At 37.2% G+C, this 27951-nt stretch overlaps 1 protein-coding gene across 6 annotated transcripts in view; it reads right to left on the bottom strand.

The window, feature by feature from the left end:
- Positions 1-27951, bottom strand: part of LOC127960229 (microtubule-associated serine/threonine-protein kinase 2) — a 146002-nt gene that overhangs the window by 71994 nt on the left and 46057 nt on the right. The window contains exon 1 of one of the 6 annotated variants that reach the window (XM_052559851.1): positions 8579-10253. The exons of the other annotated variants lie outside the window; for them this stretch is intronic. Coding sequence (XP_052415811.1) covers positions 8579-8617 — 39 coding nt within the window. The 5' untranslated portion in view covers positions 8618-10253. Of the gene's footprint in view, positions 1-8578; positions 10254-27951 lie in introns of those variants that run through there. 6 annotated transcript variants of the gene reach the window in all.

Here is a 27951-nt window from a genome sequence, read left to right as displayed (position 1 = left end):
GATACCAAGCTATTCGTAAGATTAATGCTGCATCAGAAGTGAGATATTAAATAGAATGTAAATATCAGGGGAATCTACACCAATGCCGGCTCTAATACATTGTTGAGTCATCAGAAACTATCCCTTTAGCTTCTTATTAAGCAGCTGTTCTGGTCAGAGTGCGGTCATGAGTTATTTAGCAGCTCAATAGCCATGAATTTTCTTTTTCTTTTCTTTTTTTTTACAGTGACGAAATACAATGCTGCATCGGTAATTGCAAATTGTCAGTCATGCCTCCAGCTAGGAATTGACTAAGAGACATAAAGAAACAAAATTACAAAATGTTGCTTTTGAAATTCATGTTATGATTTTCTGAGCTGAAGGTTACAAGAGCACATCAATAAAAAGAGAGCAGCAATAATTGGGGTCACATGACCACAACTACCAAATTTCAATGTGGATGCCGTTGTGTTGGTAGTCAGCTTTAACATTGTGCATGAAAAACATCCTGTGATTTTGACTTCAATGGCTTCAGAAAGTGTCATCATTCCTAGAAATGAAATGCATCACATCAAGCACACAGTAAAACAAACGGGTAGATCTCGTTATCATAGTTCTGTTGTTTTTTGCTGTTTTTATACCAAAATATAGCTATAAATGTTGAGAAGATTAAGAACTTAATAAAGTATGGCTAAATGTAACATACATATTTAAATATACTAACAAATCCAGTGACAGAGATGATACTTTTAGATGGCCCTCAAAAATTCTTCTCACTACACAGTTCTGTTGTTGTTTGTTTTTAATGAATGAAAGCACTGCTTAAAAACCTTAAATGTATCTCTTACCTGCCCAACCTGAGAGGCAGCCTGTATTGATTCCTTGAGAATGCACAGTCTGACTCCGTACCAGCTCACTGAGCGCCTGCTGACTAATGGCCTTCTGTTCTCCTCACTATCTGTTGATAGGATCCTGGAGCAGGCCATAACCGTCAGTGTCCGGCATGCACTCCAAACACCAGCCTGACACCATTCCTTTTAGAAACAACTGTGCTTGACTAAGACACCTTGAAACCTTTTTGACTACTTTTAATCTGCTAAAGTAAAAGCAGATTATTTGTTTTGCTTACACTGCCCCAGTATGATAATTCTTTGCTGAATAAGAACCTTTTGTTTCAGTCTTGGTAGTATACCAGAAAAAAAAAAGGTACAAAAGTGAGAACCAGGGGGCTTAGAACAAAACAAGGGATTTCTGCACTCTCTTGATTATCAGGAAGATCTAGGTTTAGTTTTTTGGCACTTTTTGTAGTGTAATGCAATTAAAATATAATATAATATAATATTATATATATATATATATATATATATATATATATTAGGGGTGTAACGATACGCGTATTCGTATTGAACCGTTCGGTACGACGCTTTCGGTTCGGTACGCGGTACGCATTATGTATACCGAACGGTTCGTTGGAGTAATTAATTATATTTGAAAAAAAAAAAAAAAAGAGAGAGAAAGAAATATAATGATATGCGTTCAACAAGGTAGCCCAATAACCCAAACAACGTAACAGGCAACGCCCCTGACACTCCCGAAGAAGAAAAAAACACCATCTTATATGTTTATGTTAGGCTACTCAGCAGGCGCTCGCTCACTCAGTACGCGCTGAAGGCTCGTTGCAAAATAGCCAATGCGTTTAACAGACTAGAAATGAGAAGATCCTCCAATAACCAACAGGTCTGGTGTTTCGTGTTTGGGTGCACTTTGGATTCCCTTTAAGCTATAATGGTGATGGCAAGAGAGTGGTGGATAAAAAAACAACGGTATGTCGCATCTGCAACATGACAGGGTACACCAGCGGGATTACAAAAAAAAAAAAAAAAAAAAAAACAGCGGGAATATCTGGGATATATGCGTCAGTACTATCTGGGAAAAGACGAAAAAAAGGAGAAACATGCACGCAGCAAACTATCCCTGCAGCATTTAGACACTATAGCTTACAGGGAATCCAACCCAAACACCAGACCTGTTGGTTATTTTAGGATCTTATATTTCTGGTCTGTTAAATGCATTAGACATTTTGCAATGAGCCTTCAGCGCGTGCTGAGTGAGCGAGCGCCTTAGGGGCCGTTCACATATCGTGCCTAAAAACGAATGGAAAACGCTAAGCGCGTCTTTCTCCTCCTTTCCAAAGCGCTCGGGCAGAAGCGCTCATGAGGCGTCTGTCTTTGCTAAGCAACAATGACGTGCTCTCTCCATGAGACGCGGAAATTTCAGCGAAGGATAAATGGATTTGCAGCTCTAAAAATCGCTTGCAGTAGCTCTGCTACTGAATTAATTTCAAAATTGCAATCCATATACAACTATGATCAGCTGTTCCTTCATCTTGGCTGAGCTCTCAACGTTGTTACGGGAAAGGATGAAGCTGATTGGTTGGTTCTTGTCACATGACCCGCGGTGCGCTTGCGGCATTCTGAAAAGTTGAGATGTTTTTACATTTTGCTGTATCTAAAACGTATCGAACCGAACCGAACCGTGACATCAGTGTATCGTATCGAACCGAACCGTGAATTTTGTGAACCGTTACACCCCTAATATATATATATATATATATATATATATATATATATATATATATATATATATTAGTGCTGTCAAAATTAGCGTGTTAATGCATTCGATTAATTTGAAATATTTAACGCGTTAAAAAAAAATAACGCAATTAACGCGGTTGCAGTTTTTTTATTTCCAGTTGTGGCCTATGTGTGTTCAACGTGCAAAGAAATATGGATTAGAGACCAAGGAAGGACTTTTAGACGGAAAGTTTCAGTATAAAACTCTGCCGGATTACTCTTCAGTCTGCCACAAGAAACATTACTCTTCATTTAGTCTGCCACAAGAAACAGCAACATTAAAATCAGGAACTCAAATGTCATTGTTTAAAAAACAAAAAAAACAATGACTGTAACAGTGCGTAAATCAGACCTTTCTGTAACGCTAACGTTAATAAGCTTAAACGAAAATAACGAAATAATTGTGTAGCGGAGTATTTTTTGTACACAGTGCCGCGAACTGTCAATCACTCCTGTACCCGTGCATCACTGTCCTCCTCGCAGCTGAAGCAACTTGCGCTCTCTCTCTTCATCAAGCTTTAAAACAAAAAGGGGATAAAAAGATCATATTGTCTTTGTGCATAGGCTATAGATTAATTAGATAAATGAATATCTAAATTTGTGCCTTACCGTCTACGGTATTTTTTTAGAACTTAGAAAAAAGATGCTGCAGCCAATGAACAGCCAGCGGGGGCTGCAGGACGACTCAACCTCCGCAGACAGTTTTTAATGTTTATCAGACAATAAATACTCAAGATTTTGCTTTAGTATAACTCACAACAAGTTTCACACACCTTCTCCGGCCACGTTGAGTTGTTGACACTTAACAGTGGGAAAAGCGACACATGCGCTATTCACTTGTATAACTTAAGGGTGAATGGGTGAATAGTTTCTGCTCTGGGTGGGATGAATTAGGAAGCTTGCATTGTGAAGGGCGCTCTGAAAATCGGCAGTGCAGGTAAAAGATTAAAACCTCTATTAAAACAGATGTCCAAATGAGCGTACCGTACGCTAAAAGCACGTTCTGGGCGCACGGAGAGGTGGCGGTACGCTCAAGAGCTATATTTGGAAGTGGTGGTACTGAGTACTGGTGTGTACCGGCCCACTTAAAGCACTGACAATGACTTTGGAATTTTTTTGCAGTCCACTTAGAATTCAACATGGAAATCATTTTTGTTTTTTATTGGCATTGATTGTTTTGAAATTCAAATGGTACTTACATGCCTGTGTTTTTATTTCTGTAATAAATATGGCTTTCAAGCCAACAGTTAATTTGGAGGATATTGATGGTTTATTGCAGGTATGTTGTTTACATGAGAAAATCTGTGTTACAAGTTAAACAAAAATTCCAATAAACAATCATATTTTGAATTTAAATAGTTTCTTTGTCTTGAGTTTACATTAATTATTTACATTTTACATTTACATATCCAAAAAGTTTCAGTCTTTTAATTGCGATTAATCGCGATTAATTTAAAAAAATTGTGCGATTAATTAGTTAATTTTTTTTAATCGATTGACAGCACTAATATATATATATATATATATATATATATATATATATATATATATATATATATATATATATATATATATATATATATGATTAATAGGCTAGTCTTATTATAACAAAACAAACACTACAGCTAAGAACTATGGTACATGACCTTCAGATATTCCAAAAGATGGCACAGATTAAATCATTAAGAGCCTGATGAACTGTTAATAAGTAAGAAATAAACAATATCAATATAAGAAATGTTAAGTTAGATTGGCATGTTGAATTAGAACATTCTGTCAAACTATAGCTTGTAAGTACCTAAATAATATAAAACAAGTAACTTAACTATGATGTTACTTTGTTGCACCAACTTTGCCTATATAATAGCACAAACTACCATTTCACAAAAATGAATATAAGCAAAGAAACAAATAAATAAACCTTACGAGTGAGCATGATATTAATGAATCTCTAGTTGAAAGATGGGAGAGACAAGCTCTTTTAATGGGGCCAGCAGTTGAAAATGAATAAGCATAAAGTGGGTCATTGCACCAGACTGTTGCGGTTAATAAAAAGCAATAGGAGTCCAAATATGTGCCATTATAACCTCAACTGCCTCCTGAAAAAATGTCATCCCCCAAAAGCCGCACCCTCTCCATCATCACCTCCCTTTCTTTTCCGACTCAATAGAGCCCATAGGTACAATCTCCTAATGTCTGAAATCGCCTACAAACGCACCAGGGCATAAGAACAATTTAACACTCTAACCTGTCATGAAATGGGAGAAACACAAAGAAGAAGAGCCCAGCGACACCTCTATGCTCCACTCCTCCACAGCTCATCTGCACCTGAAGACCAAAAGCCCCAACGCCAACACCTCTATCTCTAGCTCATCAACACAAACTATAGAGCTGGAGAACCGAGACCGGCATTCCCAGTGCTAATGGCTCAATAAAGGGTAAAGTTCACCGATTAAATATCTGACATTGCAGGGTGTGAATTAGATAATAGGGCTATCTTAATATAACTCCAACTTGATTTATCTGAAAGAAGAAAGTCATATACACCTAGAATGCTTTGAGGGTAAAATTTTTGAGGGTAAAAACGTGGACTAATTTTCATTTTTGGGTGAACTAACCCTTTGAATTGATCAGTGAAAGTAAAATGACAGCAAGTTATCAGAAAACTAATAAGAAATAAGTCACTGGAACTAGCACGATCAGAAAACGCGGCCGTTTGTTTGCATTCTTTTTTTAAATATTTAAATCCAAAAGCATTGATGTTTTACTATAATAAGTTATACATTGACCATAATAAATTCATTTATCAGGATTGAAAATTAGTCACACAGAAATAGTATTTAGTAAATTGTAGTCACAGTAGCCTATATACATCACATTTAGAAAGAATGATCACTTCTATATTTTTATAAAAGCTCCTGAACAAAAACCATCATAAAATTTTTATGACATAGGCTACACGGAGCTAAAATCTCTAGGCGAGGCATATGACAAATAAAATATGTTACTAAATAAATACACGATTGTGATAGAGAATTAGAAGCTGACCTCTGATTTCTTCAAGTGGTCACATTTACCATGTTTACTATGGTAATGTTAATGCCTAGCGTGCATAGTCTTTTGCATCGCTTATAAATATTTCTGCCTTGTATGGTGATTATAATCCACATCAGATCAAGTTATTTCAAACACTCAAACACTGCTGAGTTAAAGTGAGTTTTTAGGCTCATCTTATTTTAAAAAGTGTTTTAATGTTGGTGTTATTGCTGTTAGCTTTCTGAAATGATCTGTAGCGCTGAGCTCTCCAGACGTAGAGAAACTCCACCTTTGTTCATAATCACTCCTTTAGCCCCAGCTGTCCCGGTTTGGCCCAAGGTTTTTGTCACGCCAAAAACTCAGAAGCACCGACAAGGCATAATCAAGTACCCGAAGTGACAGTGGAAACGCGACTGGCCCTGACATGCACTAGCATGCCCGCTTTTGGCCCGACAATGGAAACGCGGCTATTGTGTGTAGAGATGTTTAAAGTCAATATGCAAATGCACTACAATACCAATGTTTATCTTACATGAATTGTGTTTGAAGAACTATAATTATATTAACTGAACACCTGTGACTCCATATTCCAAATTAATGTACCAAGTTGCTACATTGTCAAGCAAACAGCCTACACCTAAGCTACATTACTTGTCAGAAACATAGTTTGATCTGATTCATTAACAAATGTAAAAATAAAAATATATATTAGGTCCGTCACGCAATGCTTTAGTGCCTAACAAACTATTTTAAGCTGTGACCAAAGAGTGTCTGATTGTCAGGGGCAGGTGGATGACCACCGACATGAAGGAAAAAGCATTAAACAGGCTTGGGCCTCAGGAGACCACTCAGAAGCATTACAGAGATTTAGTCTCCCCCTCAGCCTTTAACCTTTCCCCATAAACACAGCCAAATGTGGCTTTCCATGGCGCGGTGTCTCGCACTGGCCAGCAATATTGGGCTTGGTCCCCATGTGACTAACTGCCCAGACCACTTTAAAGCATTAACGGGATGTGTGGCCTTAAGCCATAATGCCCTATTCATCAGCAATCAGTCAATATGTTCGTAAAAAATAAGGATCTCAAAAGATCCCAAGTGAATATAAAATTGCACTCAAAAGTTTGGGAAAATATTTAATTTTTTAAAGAAAATTAATACTATTATTTAGCATGTATGCATTAAATTTATCAATAGAGATATATATACATACAGTAAAATTAAGCACAGAATTGGTGAGCATAGGAGAATTCTTGCAAAACATTACTAATTCCAAATTTTCTGAACAGTAGTGTGTGTGTTTATGGTGGTTTTGTTCAGATTCTGCTGACAGACTCGGAGTGATTGTAGAAACAGGATGTGCAGTTTAATGAGATGTTACAGTAGATAGCAGAATAAGCCCGCTGCTTCATCTCACTGTCCAGTTCTGGCAGACAGAAAGCCCTACGGTGGATTTACCGAGACAAAACCTCCTCACTGCACAGATGAGTGAACAGACACAACACAGACTTCAGCTCAACCACATCCATCTCCACAGCCAGCAGGCAAAAGCACAGACACCCTAGCACAAAAGACAGCACTGAGAACTGCAAAGTGCCTTAAAACCCCCACTATTAACTGGAATGGAAACGGAATGAGCCTGTGCTGCTCTTGATGCTTGTAAAACAAAAGTACACACACCATCAGGAACAACACACCTCATGGATACAATAATACCTTTCCATTGAAAGACACTTCAGCGCAACCCTGCACCGCTCCATTTCACATAAGCCTTTTAAATATTATATAAATTACAGCAGGACATTGTCAATTTTCTTTTCATCTTGTTTACCAACATCTCATCTTCCCACTAATAACCCTGAGGACAAGGAGCTAAATTACACAATCAAATAGCTTCGGAATCCTGCACTGCATTGTGTAGATAACACTGTCTTTCAATTAGAGTTGATACTGAATATTTAAAAAACAACCTTATATAGCTCTTGACAGTGTACTTGACATCAAGGGGCGATGTTCTCAAATTTAACAGAGCAGTCATCATCTACTCGGGTTAACTAGTGCATTGACAGAGTTGAATGCAGTTACACAACACACTCTTGGACTTTTATAATGTTATAGAAAAAACAAGACTGAAGAGTGGAAAGGGGTAGACATGCAAAAAGCCAGGAATATATTTGTTGATGTGTGCGATTACACTCCCTAGTTAAGCATCTGCATCAGGTGATTAAGTGTTAATTTGTGTCTCTATATATACACACGCATGTTTGTGTTGTGTCAGGCAAGTCAAAGCCAGAATGCCTCACACTGTCCTTGTCACACAGGGTGAGGGGAGGCATGTTCTGTACATGATAACTGCCCCAACAAAGAATTGAGTTTGGCCCCATGAAGAGGGGGATTTGAGGTTTACTACAGTAGACAGTAGGTTTCTGCTCCTCATTTCTAGCATTAATGGCAGTCTAAATAACTGTATTTGTTCACATTTTAACTCAGTCTGATTCAGTCTTTGTTCAGCTGTCCAAACAAAAAGTTTGTACTCATTTAAAACACTGAGTCATGATGATGACTATTGACACAGTTCCTGTTATTCAAATAGGAAAGCAGGTAAGCAAATAATTCAAAGAATAAGAGACAGCAGCAGATACGAGAAGGAAAAACAGCCCTGAATTAATTTGAAGCACGGCAATCTGTTATCACAGAGATACATTTGAAAGGTTGACACTGCTTGACAAAACTGGATAATTTGATCCCAAGGCAGAGTTTTCTTGCTTTCTGCAGTGCTTAAAATTTATGAATTTGCTGACACATCACAGCAACCGTGAAGACTAAGAAAGGATGCAAATTGAAAGGATGAAACGTGACTAGTCGGACAGTTTAAACTGGAGTAAATTCAAGCAAAACCTTTTGATCATGTTCGATGCATCATTCATCCTTACCTGAAGGCCTCTCCTCCTTAATATACTGGAGTCATCCATTTTATTGTCTTGTATCTGATCCCAACTTTAGTGAAGTTGTCCTAGATTCCTAATCAAGGATAAAGACTTTTACCCAAGATTTATCAGAATTCCATGAGGCACAAATGATCTGTCTGAGACCCGGCTTTGGGTATCAGTACTGGGAATTCGCTCTTTGCTGATGTCATGCTCTTCCACAGCAAGAAACAGATGAAATCATCCTATAAGATAAGCAAATGACTACTGAACTATTTTTCCTGCATGCTACAAAGTCTTGTTTGTAACTTTTCTCACCTAAAAGTGAAAACAACAACGTCCTAGTATAGATTTTTAACAGGTTTTCCTAAAACTGAAACATTTTAAGAACACAGTTCAATCCGAGGACACTCAGTAAGTCAACTGACAGAAGGGGAGCATTTCAATGGCTCAACATTGCTGTTCCCCGTTCACTGTTTGCTGCAGGCGGTTCAGAGAAAGGATAGCTTTCAGAACGGTGTCTCTGTATCTGTCGGTATCTTTGCTTCCTCGGAATGAGGAATGGCTGGAAAATATGCTTCTTCCTGAATCCTGCTTTCTTCCTCTTCCTTCGTTCATTTATTCAGCACAGGTGACCTCCACTCTCATCAAAACATCTTTTCACCCCAGGCTTAAAGAATCACAAACAACTTATTTGCCGGTGCCTCTCCTTTACCTCACTCCAACATACTCAGTCTCCAGAGATTCCCAGATATCTTCATTTCTATGGAAACTACAGCACATCAGGGGATGAAAATAGAAAAATATTCAGGCCAGCGCAGTCCTCCAGAGATGCAGAATCAGTCTAAGGTGCAATGGGACTGCATTAAACCGACCAAATAAAGTTTAACCCCCCCAGTGCTTCCATTTACCTAGTAGGTTCATTCAAGTGATCAAGTAAGTTGTTTATCACTTTCTTCAGCACGAGAGTAGCTAAAAGTGGAAGAGCGGAAGCAAGCAGAGAATATTTTCAGCCTACACTCTTGGGATAATCTAGAAACAGTCAGTAGCAGCAGCAGGAGAACGCAGGCACTGGCTGCCCACTGACAGCACAAGACAAACAACAACCCCAGTCAGAGCAGCATGGCTGGATTCCATTCCCCTCGTCCGAGAGGCCTCTGTCTTTCACTCGCCAGGGAGGCAGGCGAGCGACAAAAGCCGTGCTGGCAGAGCTGTCTTTTCAATGGCAGGTGCAAACAAACGCTGCACTCACGCTGACTGCATGTCTGCTTTTTCTTCGCATATCTCCCCTGCTTTATTCATCTTCCTCAGCTCAGCCTGATGAACTGAACCGCAGATTGAAAGATTGATCCGCCGAAAACAGTTGAGGACGGAGGACAAGATGAAAATTCCATGCAGGAAGAGTGTCACTCAAATCTCCTCATCTTCTCCCCTGTCAAAGCGACTGAAGTGGTCCGCTGTTTGTGAATGGACTGCCTGCCGGAGGGGCTGCAACGGCAGAGTCACAATTCAGCCACATTCAATCTCCCACTTGTACTGCCTTCTATCAGTGCACATGCAGGTAGTTAAAGGAATAAAATAGCTGTATTTGTTTTCTTTGCTTGTGCTGTACATAGAAGCCTTCTGTATCTTCCGTTTCTCGCTCTCTTGTTCCTTGTAAGCTCTCCTCCTCCTCTTCCCAGCGCCTCACTGCTGAATGCTGCTTTATCTGTCCTATCAGCCAGCAACACATCCAGCCAGCCAATCAGATGCACACAGACTCGGAGCTATTTGCATAATATGAATGGGGGAGCAAAAAGGCCCCACCCCTTCACTCCCTTCTGTGCCATTCTGCTCACAAAGCTCTGCTTTACCCCAAACCATAAAAAATACACATGCACACAAAAATACACATTTTCTCTTTTTACTATTCAACCATACTGCTGCAACAAGCACAAAATGTCCTATTCTTTATGCCTCCCCTTCCTGTCCATATAAGGAGTCTTGTGTTTTGTACAAGGACAATAAGTGAGTCTAATAACAGTATATTCAGTAATGACAGTCTAATGAGATTGTGCAGGGCTTTTCTTCAGTACAGTGATGCATTAGCAGCGGCTCTGTTTATCTCAAGGGATGCAGGAACAAAAGCAAGAGGGATTATCATCCATAGGCAGAACACTGCCATTGCCACTGCCATACATGCAGTATATATGTGTATTTATCACCACCTCTCCTCTCTATCTCTCCTTGCCTCCGACATCACAGAAAAAGCAAAACAGGAAAGATAACAAACATGGGCATGGAAGAACGTGCATGTGTAGTGGAGAGAGAGAGAGAGAGAGAGAGAGAGAGAGAGAGACAGACAGACAGACACGTGGAGAGAGGAGCTCATTCCTCCCACACACTTAGTAAAGTGCGGACAGAGAGTCATTATATGATCAGGTGAGTACCAGAGGAAAAGCAAATTATGTGTTTGAATTTGTGTATGCAGTGCACATGCCTTTATAGTAAGATCACATGGAAAACCACAGAAACTAAGCATGTAGGGTCAGAGTTTAGTGGAATGGACACTGTGAAAACACAATAAACATACTAAACTCTTCGTTCACAAGTAGTTTTGTCAAAAAAAAAAAAAAAGTAATTACTAGCTTTGTAATCTGCAATTTAGTATGATTAATTCTAAGCAAAAACTGAAAAAGAAAATGAGAGGGATACTCCACCCCAAAATATTTTTTTTGTAGGAAAATATGAAATATGATCACACATTAAATTTTGTTTTGTTTTTTTTAAACATAAATTTTGCCTGTCCTTGTGAATCCACAAATTTCCATGAAAATATGATAAAATGCATTCTAAATGTCACGTAATATATATATTTTTTTTTTTCTCCACATTCCATTTTCATTGCACTTGTTGCACAGTATATGTTGATATACATGGACACAAACATTTTCTGGACCAAGCGAGAAGCCAAATACAATTGTACAAAATCAAATAGTGAAAATACCAACACTAATTTTAATATTTAATACTCAATGTCTATATGGCCCTGGAATTATGATAGGAGAGAGAATATTGATTCAGTGATTCACAAAACAAATCAGTGACTGACTGTTTATTAACAAATAATTCTATATCTCCGAAAGAACCATTACCATTCATACCTCCAATGGTCTGTGGAGATATTCCTAAATATAAACTCCAAAAATCTGCATGCAGCTTTAAATAAACTGTCCAGCTAAACAAGCAAGATAAAGTGACCTCATAAATGTGACCTCATTGGGCCCTTTACATGTGCTCTTAAATAGATTCTCTAATTTATCACATTTATGTACAAGGATCACTGGTGAAGTAAAGGACCAAAGAGGTAAGATAGCCCATTTCTACAAGTCTTATAAATGACAACTGTTCTTTGAAAAAAGTGGCACTATGCCATGTGTATTTACCCAGTAACTGAAATTCTGCCAGTTTGCCAGAGGTGTGAGAATGAGGCATCTGCTATTGGAGGCAGCCTACATTCCTTATAAATATGTTCAGAAATGTTTGAAGGATAGTGTGAAACAGTGGGGCAAGTATTTTTAGCTGATGTTGGCATAGTACAAACTGATATATCTAAATCAACATTAATAAAAATGATGATGTACTGGGTAGTGTAAGTCAGTCCATACTGTAAACATTTTATGGCGATCCTTTACAAGCCACTTTACTGTTACACTTTACACTTTTGCTCTATATGTGAAAACTTGAAAATTTGGATGGAGGTCACATGATTATGAATGCTCAATCTGGGTAAAATCAAGGACTCAAACCACATTTCACTTAGTTCAACACTGAGGATGAAGAGTCATATTGCCTGGAAGGGGGATTCAAATGAATTGTATGCTGTAAATATACATTACTAATAACCTCGCTTTATTGTAACATCCTGTAAGGCTTCAAATAACTGTACTGTATTACATTACTAAAGTAAGTCTGGCATAGTTACACTCGATGACCTGCACCTAGGAGGCCCTCATGCAATGAAAAGTTGACTCATGACAAATTCTCAGACGGTTCATGTAATAAGATAGTCCTGACCTAGCACACACACACCATAGACACTGCTGCTGTTTCAAACAAGACATGGACCCCCACAAATCACATTCTGCTCTTCCGTCCTCAGGGACACAGCAGAAAATCTTATTGATCTATGCTTGATTCTAGAAAAACAGACAGCACGTTTACTATTATTGACCTGAAGATGTCATGAGACTGACTAATGGTATGAATTCTTAAAGTTGCACACTTCAGGCACATGTAAATGACACACTCCAAAACATCAGCACCAATATCTGAAGCTACAGATGTGTTCAAAATAGCAAACAACCATAAAAGCCCATTCAGATCGAGATGCCTAGACAAATACACAATATACATACCTCCACAAAAAAAATCATAACATTTTCTTCTGCTACACTTTAAATTACATGCAAACTACATTTCTCATCGAGTCATAGAGTGATGTTCCTGTGCCATTTGCTGGGCATGTAATGAGGGAGTCAGAGAGGGCTAAAAGCAAACCTGACAGCAGAAATGGATGCCATTAATCTAGTGCACCATTAAAAATGTGTGATAGATACTCCAAACAAAAACATTTAGACCTACCCGAGGGAAAGAGGGAATCAAAAATTAATTTGATGCAACATCTAGCTACAGGAAAACATTTCTGTAAAATCAAATCTTGTTCCAGAGCCGCCAGGGTTATAATTGGGTGTTTCTATTGAGAACTAAACCATAAATTAATGATGAAAACACAGACATGAACTTGAAGGCTCTTCATTAGCATTTAGTAAATTAAGACAGGTTTAAAATATTCATTTATAGAAAAACAACATTACAAACAGGTCGTTGGCTTCATTTAAAAGCAAACAGGTGAATGAGAACTTAAGCTGTAGGTAAAGGAAAGTGAAATCGGGTGCTATAAAATCTATTCCACCAATGCACTGAATCACACACATTTGAATGTCAAAGATGTTCAAACAAAACCAGATGTCATTTGATGCCACTTAAGCAGTTTCATAGAGATGAGAGGCTATTGAGGGAAGGTTCTGATTAGAGAGCTGATCAGACTGCAGTAGAGGGTGTTTCTTGAGGGCTCAAAAGAGAGGGTCATGTCTCAAAGTATCTGTGGAGAGCAGGCACAGGCTGCTTCCAAGAAACAGCATAGTCAATGGCAAATCAAAAATAAAGTGCTGAGCAAGCTTCAGGCCAAAAAAAAAAAAAAACACACAGGAGCCATCTTTTTTACTTGGTGAGCAACTTTTGCAAATCATGCATGAGTGTGTGCTTAACACGAGTGTTTATGAAGAACTGGTAGAATATTTAAAAAATTGCATTAAATCCTGAAGCTAATAAAAACACCCTAAGAAAACATTTCCTAGAAAACCATTTCCTAATTTAAAATGAAACCTCCAGTAATTCATGATCCACGGAAAATTCAGAATTTGCTGAATTACATATATATATATATATATTTTTTTTTTTTTTGCCTACAGCTTTAGAAATACTGCATAATATTTGGACATAGCTCAAAAGTCAGTCATTTTTATGTTTGTAACGTTACAAATTATTTCAAAGAAATGGGTTTCTTTTAACTTTCTTTTCAAAAAAAGAATCCGGACAACAAATGCTCTAAATTAGACTGATTTCTAGTAATTTGAAGTTGAAGACTGGAGTAATAGCTGCTAAAACTTCAGCTCTGCCGTCACATGAGTACATTGCATTTTAAAATATATAAAACATTTAAATAGTTATTTTAAACAAGCCATTGCGCAGAAAAGCTTTCTATAATATTTCACAATAGTACTTATTTACTGCATTTCTGATCAAATTAATGCAGGCTTGGTGAGCATAAGAGGCTTCTCTCAAATAGTGTAGTAGGGAAGAAGCAATATTCAGATGCTGGGATGTTTGGAAGCTCATATTACACACTTCATATTTAATAACCTCCTTCCTTCATGTGCACAACTAAACAAATAAGCTTCCCGTAGTTCCACAATGATGCAAGCATTTTCAAGAATCAGAGAGAACATCAAGATAGGAGCTATCTTTCTTTTTACTTTATCTCATCACTACTGAAAATCTAGTCATTCAACTCCAAAGTTGTTAGCCCACTTCTGGAGGCAAAGCAGGAAAACAGTATGGCAGAGGTTATTAAAACAATGAATATTGGTATAACAGACAAGAAAAGAAAGATTGAAAGGCTGACAGAAAAGCTGGTGACCATACAACACGCATAACTGTTCAACTTTTTTTATATATATAATAATGTGAGTTTTGCCAGTAAAATCACCATCAAATAGCACAAAATATTATTTAGGTTTAGCCTACTTTTCCACGACTATTTACCAATGATAATTCTGTTTCTACAAAGCATTGTCACACAGGGAGAAATCATCATGTATGTGATAAAGGCCTGGAGCAAGGCTCTCTCTTCTTAAAAAGAACCCATTAAACTAGAAAAGTTGTATATATATATATAAAACAATTCTGCTGAGAAATGCAAATGAACAAACACATTATTTAGCTGCATATTCATTTATAAAATAATTCTGAATGAACTCTGTGAGCTCCTGCAAAAGCAAAGTGAGTTGATCTGCAAAGTTTCTATATGCTCAGAGAGTGCATGTTGCAAGTTTTCAGTCAGTTGCATCAGTTTTGCTATCTTGTACCTATTGGAAAACATGATCGTTTTACTGCACTCAAACCTGCATTGGGAGTAGTATAACTAGCTAAGCACTTTCTTCAAGTGTGTTCTTGTGTTTGGTAAGTATCCAGTCAGACCATCAATACCAGATATCTATAACTGCTAATGAAATAAAGACAACTTATTCTCCTGCTGACTACCAAATGCATGGGGCAGTGGGAATGACATAGCAGTTGCCATTTGTTAGTGATAAATCGAGTTTGCACTGATGTCAAAGGTGTTAAGAACACATTAAGTTTAAGCAGTGTAAGAAGGGACAAATTTCACAAATAACTATTTATTAAATAAGAGTTTTTGCTGTCTATACTGCTTTTAACTAGAAATGCTCCAATGTCTGGATTAACACTCAAATACGTGATTACACCTTTAAACACGTAAATAGTAAAAAAAGAAACAAAAAACTGTCATTTACTCACCCTCATATCATTCTTCCGCAGAACAGAAAATATATCTCCACAGAATATAGATAGAAAGTCGTACAGGTTTTGAATGACATGAGGTTAAGTAAATAAAGAAACAAATTAGTTATTTAAAAACTCAAGACTGGTATCGCCTAGGGGTGGTTAATCTTTCTGATTTCCCGATTCGATTCGATTATGATTATTGAAGTCCCCATTCGATTACAGTCGATTTTCGATTATTAACGATTCTCGATTAGCGATTATTGATTTTCCATTTCACAACAGTAAACGAAAATACACTACAAAGTGATTGCAGTATTTTAAAAAGTCAGCTACTGAATTACTTAACTCTTTTATTGAGTAACAACAACTCAAAGCACTTTCTGTGTCATGTAGTTATAACTTCAGAATTATTTGTATGCAGCTTATGTTCAGTAGAAAACAGAAATGAATACATCACTATTCCACCTTGTTGGAGTATCTGTCTTAAGTTTGTGTTTAAGCAGTTCTGGTAAAATTAAAAAAGAAGAAAAGCTAATTACTAGTAGCCTATTTAAGGAATTATATTTTTAAATAGCCTACTAGTAATTTAGAAACTAATAAAAAGCTTGCTATGAATGCAACCGTTAAAATAGATTCACTTCTATTACAAAGGTAAATATTTTAAATTAATTTTAAATTGCTAGTGCTACTCTCCACCTTGCCTCCTAACTGTCCTATGAATACTTCAACCTCGTCTAACATACCCAGAGGCATTAGACAAAGTCTCCACTACTGTCCCCACGATTGCGGAGAGGTGCGGTCAGAAGACAATGTATGTTTAGCGCGGAAAAAAATCTCCCGCCTCGTCCCCGCAACAATAACACGCCTGCTAATTTCGCAATGAACACTCTGACGCCTGCAAACATTGTTCACACCTCTGACATTTGGCAAAGGACCATTTACATTGGGCAATGGATTCACCGTTTGTGCTTGGTGTAGGGCTATACTTTCACTTTCAATATCACCGTCATCTTCTGAATACAGATATTCCCCTTCAGAATCAGTGTCCGCGAATAGAAGTCCCAACACTTCATTTCGGGGTTATTGAAGCTTTATTGATGCCATTAGATAATAATAATAATGATGATAATTATAATAATCTAATGACAATACTCGCTGTTGTTGACAACATTGGTCAGATAAAATGGCTCACTCTCACACTAGCTCCGCTTTTTTTCGCACTGATTCAATGCACTCTAGCTCGAAGATTTTATATAGGAGCATGACGTTTTTTTTGAGTCAGAGATGAAGTATTACATGTCTGCTATCTGGTGCAGGGGAGGTCGTGTGAAATTTGACTCCCTATTTGACAAAATCGGCCGTTTTATTCAGTGCCGCATCTTGTCGAGTAAACTCGACCATGGCGCCAAGAGGGTTAGAGCTCCTGCCATGAAAACCAAAATGAATCCACACGCTTGCTTTGAGCCCAGATGGAACTGGGTGGATCGGTTGGTTGCTCGTTCCTGGTTTTTCCATTTTACACACCTGCTCTGGCTGCTTACTAACTGGAACTGGGCGCGTTCGTGACGTTCAACTCCCGGTATAAAATGCAAAAAAAAAAAACAGATTTTTGAAAATTTAATAATCGATTCATACTCGTCCATAACATACTCGCGATTAATCAATAATCAATTTTTTTCACCACCCCTAGTATCGCCTATATTCATATGACAAGAATCTGGTCATCAATTTTAGCTGTAAAAATCTCATTTATTTTATCCTATATAAAATATGTACAAGATGATGATTTCAGGCTGAAAAAACAACAACATGATTTTATTTTGCAATAATGAACAGTCGACAGATATAAAGTTTATATTTTTTCAAGTAAAATTTACACCTTGATATTTGTTTTACTCTTTTTACAAATAGCTACATGGTATTCACCTCAAGTATACTCCATAGCTGAGCTCTCAAGTCTCAAATGATCAAGACTGTGTGTACCCTCAGAGCTTTTAAAATATATATATATATATATATATATATATATATATAACTGCAACATATACATATACATATATATATATATACATATATATATATATATATATATATATATATATATATATATATATTCTACCTCCCGACTGGAGAGTTCAGTGTCTCAGGGTGCTAGCCAGATAGAGGCAGGAGAATGAACACCTCTAAATGAATGTCTGGAGGGCCAAAAAACCTTGCTGGCAGGAGACTGCTTCCACATTAAATTGTAGCAGAGGAGAAAATGCATTAATTATTAATGGTTTAGAGCATGAGTCAATAGTAGCCTGTAGGAAACTGATGGATTGGCAGAGAACAGTTTATCAAATGACTTTTTTTTTTAAATAAAAAAAATTCTGCTTGAAAGTTTGTGAACCAATTTAGAATTTTCTATATTTATGTATAAATATGACCCAAAACATAATTAGATTTTCACACAAATCCTGGAACAAAGAGAATCCAATCAAACAAACGAGACAAAAATATATACTTTTCTTTTGAAAAATGATCTGGTGTTAATTATTTGTGAGCTGCAAAAGTTTCTGAATATTTGCTATCAGTTTCTGGTGTGACCCCCTTTTGCAGCAATAACTGCAAGTAACAGCTGATCAGTCCTGCTCAACGGCTTGTTGGAATTTTTGCCCATTCCTCAGTACAGAACCACTACAACTCTGTGATGTTGGTTGGTTTCCTCCTATAAACTATTTGCTTCAGGTCCTTCCACAAAATTAATTGGATTAAGTTCCAGAATTTCAGTTATTCCAAAACATTAACTTTCTTCTCCTTTAACCATTCTTTGGTAGAACGACGTGTGTGCTTAGGGTCGTTGTCTTTCTGTATGACCCATTTTCTCTTGAGATTCATTTCTCGGACTGATGTCCTGACATTTTCCTTTAGACTTTGCTAGTATAATTCAGAATTCATTGTTCCATCAATGATGGCGGCCATCCTTGACCAGATGGATAAAAACTGTCCCAAACCATGATACTACCACTCACCATGTTTCACAGATGAGATAAGATTCTTATGCTGGAATGCAGTGTTTTCTTTCTCCAAACATAACGCTGCTCATTTAAACCAAAATGTTCTATTTTGGTCTCATCCATCCACAAAATAATTCTCCAGGATTCATCTGGCTTATCCACATGATCTTTAGAAAACTGCAGATGGGCAGCAATGTTCTTTTTGAAGAGCAGTGGCTTTCTCTTTGCGACTCTGCCATGGACACCATGGTTGTTCAGTGTTCTCTTGATGATGGGCTCATTAATATTTACATACGCCAATGTGAGAAAGACCTTTAGTTGCTTAGAAGTTAGTCTGCAGCCCTCTGAAACCTAGTGGAATTTTACACTTCTTGCTTTTAGAGTGATCTTTGTTGGTGGACCACTCCTGGGGAGGTCAACAGTGGTCTTGAATTTCCTCCATTTGTACACAATCTGCCTGACTGTGGATTGGTGAAGGCCAAACTCTTTAGACATAGCTGTGAAACCTTTTCTAGCCTAATGAGAAACACCAACACTGAGTGTTTTCTGAGGTCCTCAGAGATCTCAATTGTTTGAGCCATGATACACTCCCACAAACATGATCAAACTTGAATAGATCCCTGTTCTTTAGATAAAGCAGGGCACACACTTACACCTGAAAGTCATCTCAGTCAAACTGATTAAAAACACCTCCGAACAGATGGACTCTAATTTCACCTTCAAATTAACAGCTAATCCTAGAGATTCACATACTTTTGCCACTTACATATATGTAATATTGGATCATTTTCCTGAAAAGATAAATGACAAAGTATATATTTTTATCTCATTTGTTTGTTTGGATTTTCTTTGTCAAATTTCAGGACTTCCATGAAAATCTGATGATTTTTTTGGGCTATATTTATGCAGAAGTATTGAAAATTACAAAGGATTCACAAACTTCCAAGCATCACTGTATATATATATATATATATATACATACATACATACATACATACATATATATATATATATATATATACACACACACACACACACATATTTTAGGGCTCCTTGATTATTGCAAAAATCATAAAACACAATTATTTTGGTCAATAATGTAATCACGATCATTTAACATGATTATGAGGGGAACATATGACCAAAACTTTATATGAGTGATTTATTAAAAGATAGTGATACATATCAAATATATATTTCCTGTAAATAAGGCTGCTATGACATAGGGGTGTAACGGAACGCAAAAATCACGGTTCGTACCTTGGTTTTAAAGTCACGGTTCTGTTAATTTTCGGCACAGTAAGGGAAAGAAATGCAAACATTAAACTGCAGGTTGTTTATTACTATAAACTGTTTTTAACAATTTGTTTACACTTTCTTTTTTTAAATACTTTTTAATAAAGTATATATAAAATAAAAAAAGAATAAGAAATAAAATACTCCTGCAAAGTTCTCCACTAAATAAAATACTCAGTCTCAAACCAATATCATATAATAAAATATAATGAAAAATATAAATAAATAACTATGATTACAGTGCAGCATTACCAATTCCAGCTTGTAGGCCTATTTAAAAAATATATATAACTTTTCCAAAGTGTAAAGTGCAGCATCAACCGTTTCAGTTTTTAGACCTGCTCAGATTTCGTTATTGCGTTGGACCGATCAGAATTAAGTGCAAAGGTCTGTTTAAATGCCAACGGGAGCTGCGTTTGAATTACAATCATTATTTTCCTAGTTATAGTGATGTTCACACTCACGTGATGCCTTTTGAAAACCTTAGGCCAGTGACACACTGGCATATTGGACCTGTCAAACATAGTCTAATTTGTCGTCAATACTGTTGACGGTGTCCTTTATCAGTAGGCTTTATATTTATGCTCAACATGAAGTATAAATATTGTTGTCTTGAAGACAAGATCCTGGTTTGTCGGTGCCTCGGCATCCTCCCTCTATGTCCCCTACAGAAGCGTGCCAGCGCCGCGTCAGGCACGATTCTGGTGTGTAAAGACACAGAAAACGCAAAGCAGCCGTCATGCAACTGACATGCAGCAGAAACGCCACGCTCACACCATGCAGCCAGTGTGTCACCAGCCTTAGAATCAGCTGCAGGGCAGCATTTGCGCTAGGGCTGCACGATGTGTCGTTTAAGCATCGATATCGCGATGTACGAATCCACGATAGTCACATCGCAGGATGTGCGATGTAGGCTGTCGTAGTTGATCCGTTATTCATTGAAATAAGAAACATTACGTGGGCCAACTGCTCCCCGGCCTTGACGAATGTGATTTGCGGATTAATTGCACAGCTTAAACATTATAGAGTGAAAGTTTATCATTGACAGGACTGAAAAACACATGCAAGTTTAACAAGGCAGAGAGAGAGAGGGAGCGCGCGAGAGAGACCGAGAGACAGAGAGCGCGCGAGAGAGACAGGGAGACAGAGAGCGCGCGCGAGAGAGACAGGGAGACAGAGCGCGCACGAGAAACAGACAGAGAAGTACCATCAATGTTTATAGAAATGTATATGGATTTATTTTGCATGTAATTTTTTTTCTAATGAATATATATGTATTTTTGTTTTGTTTGTTTCTATTCTGCTATGTACAATGCTTTGGCAATATGTACCTTTGTATGTCATGGCAAGAAAGCAAAATGAATTGAATTGAGAGAGAGAGAGAGAGAGAGAGAGAGAGAGAGAGAGAGAGAGAGACCGAGAGAGAGCGAGCCTTTTTCAAACAACAAGAGTGCTGTCTAGCTCTCGCTCCCTCACGCATAATTAAAAAATTGACATGATGGTGTCGATGTTTAAATCATTTAAAATGAGAATGTAAGTGTGCTCACCTCATTTTTGTTTGTAGGAAAAAATAGCACAATATATATCGCAGAAAAATAAAATATCGCAATGTCATTTTTTCCCAATATCGTGCAGCCCTAATTTGCGTTGAACGCGGAGACTTCCGCCCCTTAATATGTTAGTTTGGAAACTAACATAATATTAACAAAGAAAAATATTGCATTCGGTCATTCAGTACACACGTGCACCGTACCAAAAGCCCTGTACCGAAACAGTACGGTACGAATACACGTACCGTTACACCCCTACTATGACATCTACATTGTAGAGACCAGCGGAATAAAAAAAAAAAAGGCCAAATGAAACATTCAGTAATAAAAAAGCAAATGATAACTACAACAGAATAAAAAGATACAAATTAAAAAAAACTGTGCTTTAAATTTTCTAAAAAAATTTATGCAAGACTCAAGCAATATGAATATTTCATTTATTCGCTATACTATTTATCATTAATGTCTCATTTCAGTTTTAGTTTGGTTCTAGTTTTGTATTTATTGCAGTTTATATGAAAAGGTTCATGTAGTGTGGTACAGCCTACTACAGAAATTCTCAACTTCTCTAACGTTCATTTATTACATGACCAACATAAGTATGCATGAATAATCACCAAGTGCAGTATTTTAACACATTTTTGACCATTTAGGCGTAAACCATGGGCTAAAAGATGCCTTTACATTTACGTGTTCTGTTCCGTCTCTGAGAACATATATCGTCCTGAGGAACAGCTTTTAAAAACATGAATATACTTAGATAAACCAAGCACGTACCATTTAAAAAATTTCACTTTACATGATTTTACTGATTTGCATGGGAAATTGGGCTTTTATGGATGAGTGAAAGCGCAACACTGCAAAAGGGGTTGGAATGGGGCGCAATAATTGTTTTATCTCGATTATTGGATTTTCATAATGGTTAAAGGGCAAAATCAATACACACACACACAAACACGTGTATTTATAGCGCAGTGGCACTGAGAAAATTATATTTCACACAATTTAAATTTTTTATATTCCATTTTTTATATTCCAAATATAATAGGATTAGTCCAAAGAATAATTTGGTTTGTAATGAGTACCAAACTGAAAGCCGTACGTGTAACGTTACACCCCATATATACACATACATATAGGCCTGTCCAATAGTCGATAAATCAATTAATCGGACGGAAAAAAAAAAGAGCTCTATAACTGTTTCGGCCACGATAAATTTTTTTTTCTATTTTTATTTAAAAAATGTAACATGTCATGATGTCTGGTTAGTCTGGAGGGCAGCCTGTGGACAGCCCGCAGTAGAAAACACTTTCTCCGATGGCACAGATATCCCGGGAATAAAGAGATAACGTCTCAATGGGGGGGCCAGCTTTGGGAAGCGCCTTTCATTTGCGTCGCAAGTGATATTGCATTGTACTTGCACTACTGCTTTATTTGAATACTTCGTAGCATATTTTGCAAGTAACTTCTTTGCCCTTTCTCTCAAAATGGGCCTACTTTTCGCTCGCTTCATTTGGCTTGCTCAGCTAAATATGTCTGTTGGCGTGTAGTTGCGTGTCAACGCGGCCAGTGAGTTCACACATACACACAAAGCGCATGGGCAGCTGTGTTCCTGAGGTGTCTGTCATTGCTAAGCATCCATCAGCTGCGATCTCAGTTACAAGGAAATTTCAGTAATGGATTTCCACCACCGAAAAAACCCTTGCTGATTGATTTTGTTCTTGTCACATGATCCGGTGCGCTTGCGTCATTCTGAAATGTTTTTTAACTAGATGCAGCACGGACGGGCCTGGAAAAAACGAGCGCGTTGCGAGCGCGTTGCGCATACCTCATTTGAAATAATGAAGTTGAGCACAAAAAAAACGAAAAAGACTTGAAATGTCAACGGCCCCCTTCATAGGTCAAAATGTTTACTTTTGGTTAACGGTTAAACGGTCAATATGAGCATCCCTTACTCTGAATCTGCAATAAAATAAATGTTTATGATCTTTGAAAAGGTGTACCTGCGTTATTATGCCATTATCATTTTATTAGTTGAAACTGGTTTTAGAACGACAATATTATCGTTTATCGTGATAATTTCTTGGACAATTTATCGTCCAGCAAATTTTGTTATCGTGACAGCCCTACATACACATATATATATATATATATATATATATATATATATATATATATATATATATATATATATATATATATATATATATATATATATACACACACACACACACAGAGAGAGAGAGAGAGACAGAAAGAAAGAGAGAGAGAAGGTAATAGGATCTTAGAGGATGAAAAGATCAATAAAGCTCCAATATCCACACTGGGAAGTGCTGGGTCAAGATCACAGGGAAGGGAAAGAGAGGATGAGAAAGGTAATACATCAGATGTACAAATAATACAAAGTATACAAAGGAATCAATAGAGTATAGATTATTCTCTAGTCATCAATTCTATACAGAGACTTAAAATAAGGAAAAGAATGAAATGCCAAACTGCCAACTCAACTGAACTCAAAAGATCTATTAAGTTTGATTGTTATATTGCTGTAGGTGGGCATGAATAAAAATAAATAAATAAAGAAAGAATTAAATAAAAATAAAATGATTTGGCAAAAGTAGGTGCGTTTACATGGACACTTTTTTGCTTCCCATCAGAATGAATTAATTCTGATTCACGAATCCAAACGTAGTGTTTACATGGACACTAAATAAAGTGATCGGGTTGATAAGCGCGTTTATATGTAACAAGCTTCTGATCGGATTTACTCTTTTGTTTCCCACTGCTGTTGCATACTGTTTTAAAAAGCACACATGATATTTATCTACTTCGGGTCCTAATTAGGCGACAACCTTATGCACAATGACATGTGTACATGTGACTTTTTTATTCTGATTTTGCTTCTAGTCCTATTACGATCGGATTACCGCATTTTCCAGGCTATAAGTCACACTTTTTTCATAGTTTGGCTGGTCCTGCGACTTCTAGTCAGGTGCGACTTATTTCTAAAAATTAATTTGACATGAACCAATATAAATGAATAAAGTTAAAACATTACCGTCTACAGCCGCGAGAGGGCGCTCTATGCTACTCAGTGCTCCTGTAGCCTCTCCCTGAAAACATAGAGCGCCCTCTCTTTGCTGTAGACGGTAATGTTTTCTCTTGGTTCTAAATAAATGCGACTTATAATCCAGTGCGTCTTATATATGTTTTTTCCATCGTCATGACCTATTTTTGGACTGATGCGACTTATACTTCGGTGCGACTTATACTTCGGTGCGACTTATAGTCCGAAAAAAAAAAACGGTAGATGGGTCCATGTAAACGCAGCTAGTAATAGATGTTGTCAGGGAAAGGCCCTGGGAAAGAATCTACTGAAAAAGTATGACATTTTGAGACAAAAATGCCTCATGAGATATTTCATCTAAAAAATTCTGCATTTATGGGAAGCTGGTGGGGTTCATTATTACTGTGATAAATGAGATGGCTTTTAGCACAATAATTATCCTGACAGACAACCAATAGAAGTGTATCAAGACAAAGTGTGATGTCACTTTATTGGATGCTTAATAGCTCTCTCTTAATTAAAACTCATCTAAGTATAAATCACATCTATAGATAAATCACAGGGCAAATTACAACTCCCACATATGCGACATTAATGTAGAAGCACCAAGCATTTCCACAGCTACTGAGGTTTTTGCTGTGCAAGCAGTCAGGCAACATAAAATATGTTCTATTAGAATCACAAAAACAATCACAAAATTACTGATTAGTTCCTGAATATACTGCAGCCTGGTAATAGACGGTAGTCTCTTTCATTCTCCTGCCTCATTATAGAAGATGGAGAAACACAACCAACTCTGTCATTTTGACATATTCCCCCTCTTTTTATGGTTCTCCAGAGAAAAACTTCAGAGATGCTTTTATTCCTTACAGCAACATTTTCAATGTAGAACTTTTTCTAAAGCTGAAAAGACTAATAGTAGAATTATGTTTGTGCATAAACGTCTGGCGGGATGTAAATTAAAAAGTGGAGCTTGTTTTGCTTCAATGTCTGTTATTTCTTGGTTAGACATTGGCCTTATAATTGGTGCGGAATCTCGGCTTTGAAAGTGTGAGTCTCCACAGCTCTGGACAGTAGTTAATTGAGCAGACTTTCCATGAAGCGACTCTACCATAGCACCAACCATAGATCTGCTTCCATACAACTATATTAAACAAGCAGTGAGTAACATGGGACTGACATCAAATGCAATGGCACTGTTTATTGTGCAGATTACAAATATAAAACCATTTGTCCCAATGGGGTGAGCTTATTTACACAGTCTTACAGTGACGTTCAATGAGACACAGGGCTGGCGGCTGTATTGACAGATCGTCTGAAGCTACAAGCGTGTTAATTAAAAGGGAGACATCAGTTCCTCCCTGGCTGATCCAGACTTGACCCAATCAATCGCTGTACAAACTCAATAACTGTTTTCTGGCCCATCACATCCTGTTTGAGCGCATCTGATCAAATAGGAAAGAAGCTGGAAACTGTCTCAGTATATTTAAGCCCATATTTAGATCTACGCTCCAAAAACCATAATGAATAATGAATTAGGGTGTCTCAGTTAAAATAAGGAAACAACAGGGTCAGCATTATGCTAGAAACCTTGGTTTTTCTCTTCAATAAGAATTAGAAAAGCATAGCAAATATTTTCTTCTTTTTTCATTAAAAATTATATTATCCGAACCATTATATTATCATACAGAGGACACAAAGTTTTTATAAAGCCAACTTTTATTTGTTGAATGAATGCCACAGCAAGTCTGTCCCCATGTTTTCTCATTTACTATGCAATAGTCACGAAAATGAAGAACCACTTTTGATGCAACTACCTAGAACTATGTAAATGCAGATGCTGTTTTAAAGTCAAGGCTGGATGCGGCCAGACAAGCAGAGGATTCAATCAGTTTAAATAAATAAATAAGTCTCAACCCTCAAATATTGCAACTGATTGTAACTGAGAGTGACACAAAGAGCAACAGAGAAAGAAATGGAAATGTGAATCAATTCACAAAGAGACAACATTCATAACAGCCCTGACAGTTTCCACGGCAACCTCACGTGGCTTTTATCCATGGCAGTGTTGGCTGAAGAAATAGATCTGATCTGATAAGAGTGAAATGGCATTCAGGTAGAGCTGACCTCAAATAAGCACCTGATGCCAGAGCACAGACAGACACCAACAAAGATAAATGACATGCAGGAAAAAAAGAAAGTGCATGTGCTTTCATACCAATCGGACTGAAAGAATCAAAATCATTTAAGCAACTAAGAAGGAATAGCATGATAGAGAGACCTTTTAATAATGGTCAAGATTTAATTTGAAAATGGCAAGATCAAAGTTACAAAACACATCTGAGTCCACTGTAAAAAGTCTTTCTGGGTACATATTTAAACATGGAATTTATTAAAATTATTGATCAAATTATTTATTCAAACTGGGTCAATTAGATATACATTGAATCACCCAATTGACAGTAGATAGTTTAATTCATTATTAAAGGGCACCTATTATGTAAAATTCACTTTTAAATGTTATTTGAACATAAATGTGTGTTGGCAGTGTGTACACACAACCAGCATATAATGATAAAAATCTACTCTATAAATCATGAGCAGTGTCTCATGGTTCGGTCACACCAGACAAGGATGAAGCGTTAAGCGTGAATGATTTACATGTTAAGTCAATGCAAAGATGCGAATAGACATCCTGTGGTGCGATTCGCGTGAATGAGGCAAATTGAGCGTTTCGGGCATTTTGACGAATGAAACGTGAGGAGATGCGAATCGTGGGAGGTCAAAAATCTGAACTATGACGAAATTTCACATCACGTTGAGCAATCAGAAGCTTGCTCTAGTAGTGACGTTAATAACGACGTAGCAAGTGGAGGGAAAATCCGAAACAACAATGGAGGACAAAGTCATCTAGTCAAATGTCTAAAATAAATAAATAAATAAAAATTGGGGGGTGAATTAGGTCTTATTCCTCTCATCATGAAGTAAACGGTAAAAAAAAAAAAACTTGAACAGTCTCGCTGCGTTGTCTTCTGTTGTGTGGGCACTTCAGTGAAACATTAGAATCTGAATACCGTGTTCAGTGCGGGGGCATGGTTGCATTAGAAGATAATGTAGGGAGACGTAAAAACAGACATTGCGTTGTTTTCAAATGGATTACTTTATCACAGTATATTTGTTTTCCGCAGCATTTGTTTAGTTTAAAAGTAGACATGTCAGGCTTTCTATAGAGATCTCTTTCATGTCTCTTCGCTGAGTATACACTGAGTTACAGTTCATTGTATTGATGCATTTGTAAATCAAGATCAGCGCAGACAAAGGCTGCAGACAGCACACCTT

The sequence above is a fragment of the Carassius gibelio genome, chromosome B6, assembly GCF_023724105.1.
Source record: "Carassius gibelio isolate Cgi1373 ecotype wild population from Czech Republic chromosome B6, carGib1.2-hapl.c, whole genome shotgun sequence".
NCBI classification, from domain to species: Eukaryota; Metazoa; Chordata; class Actinopteri; order Cypriniformes; family Cyprinidae; genus Carassius; species Carassius gibelio.
The sequence above is the reverse complement of the archived record's forward strand: the minus strand, read 5'-3'. Positions and strand labels throughout refer to the sequence as shown.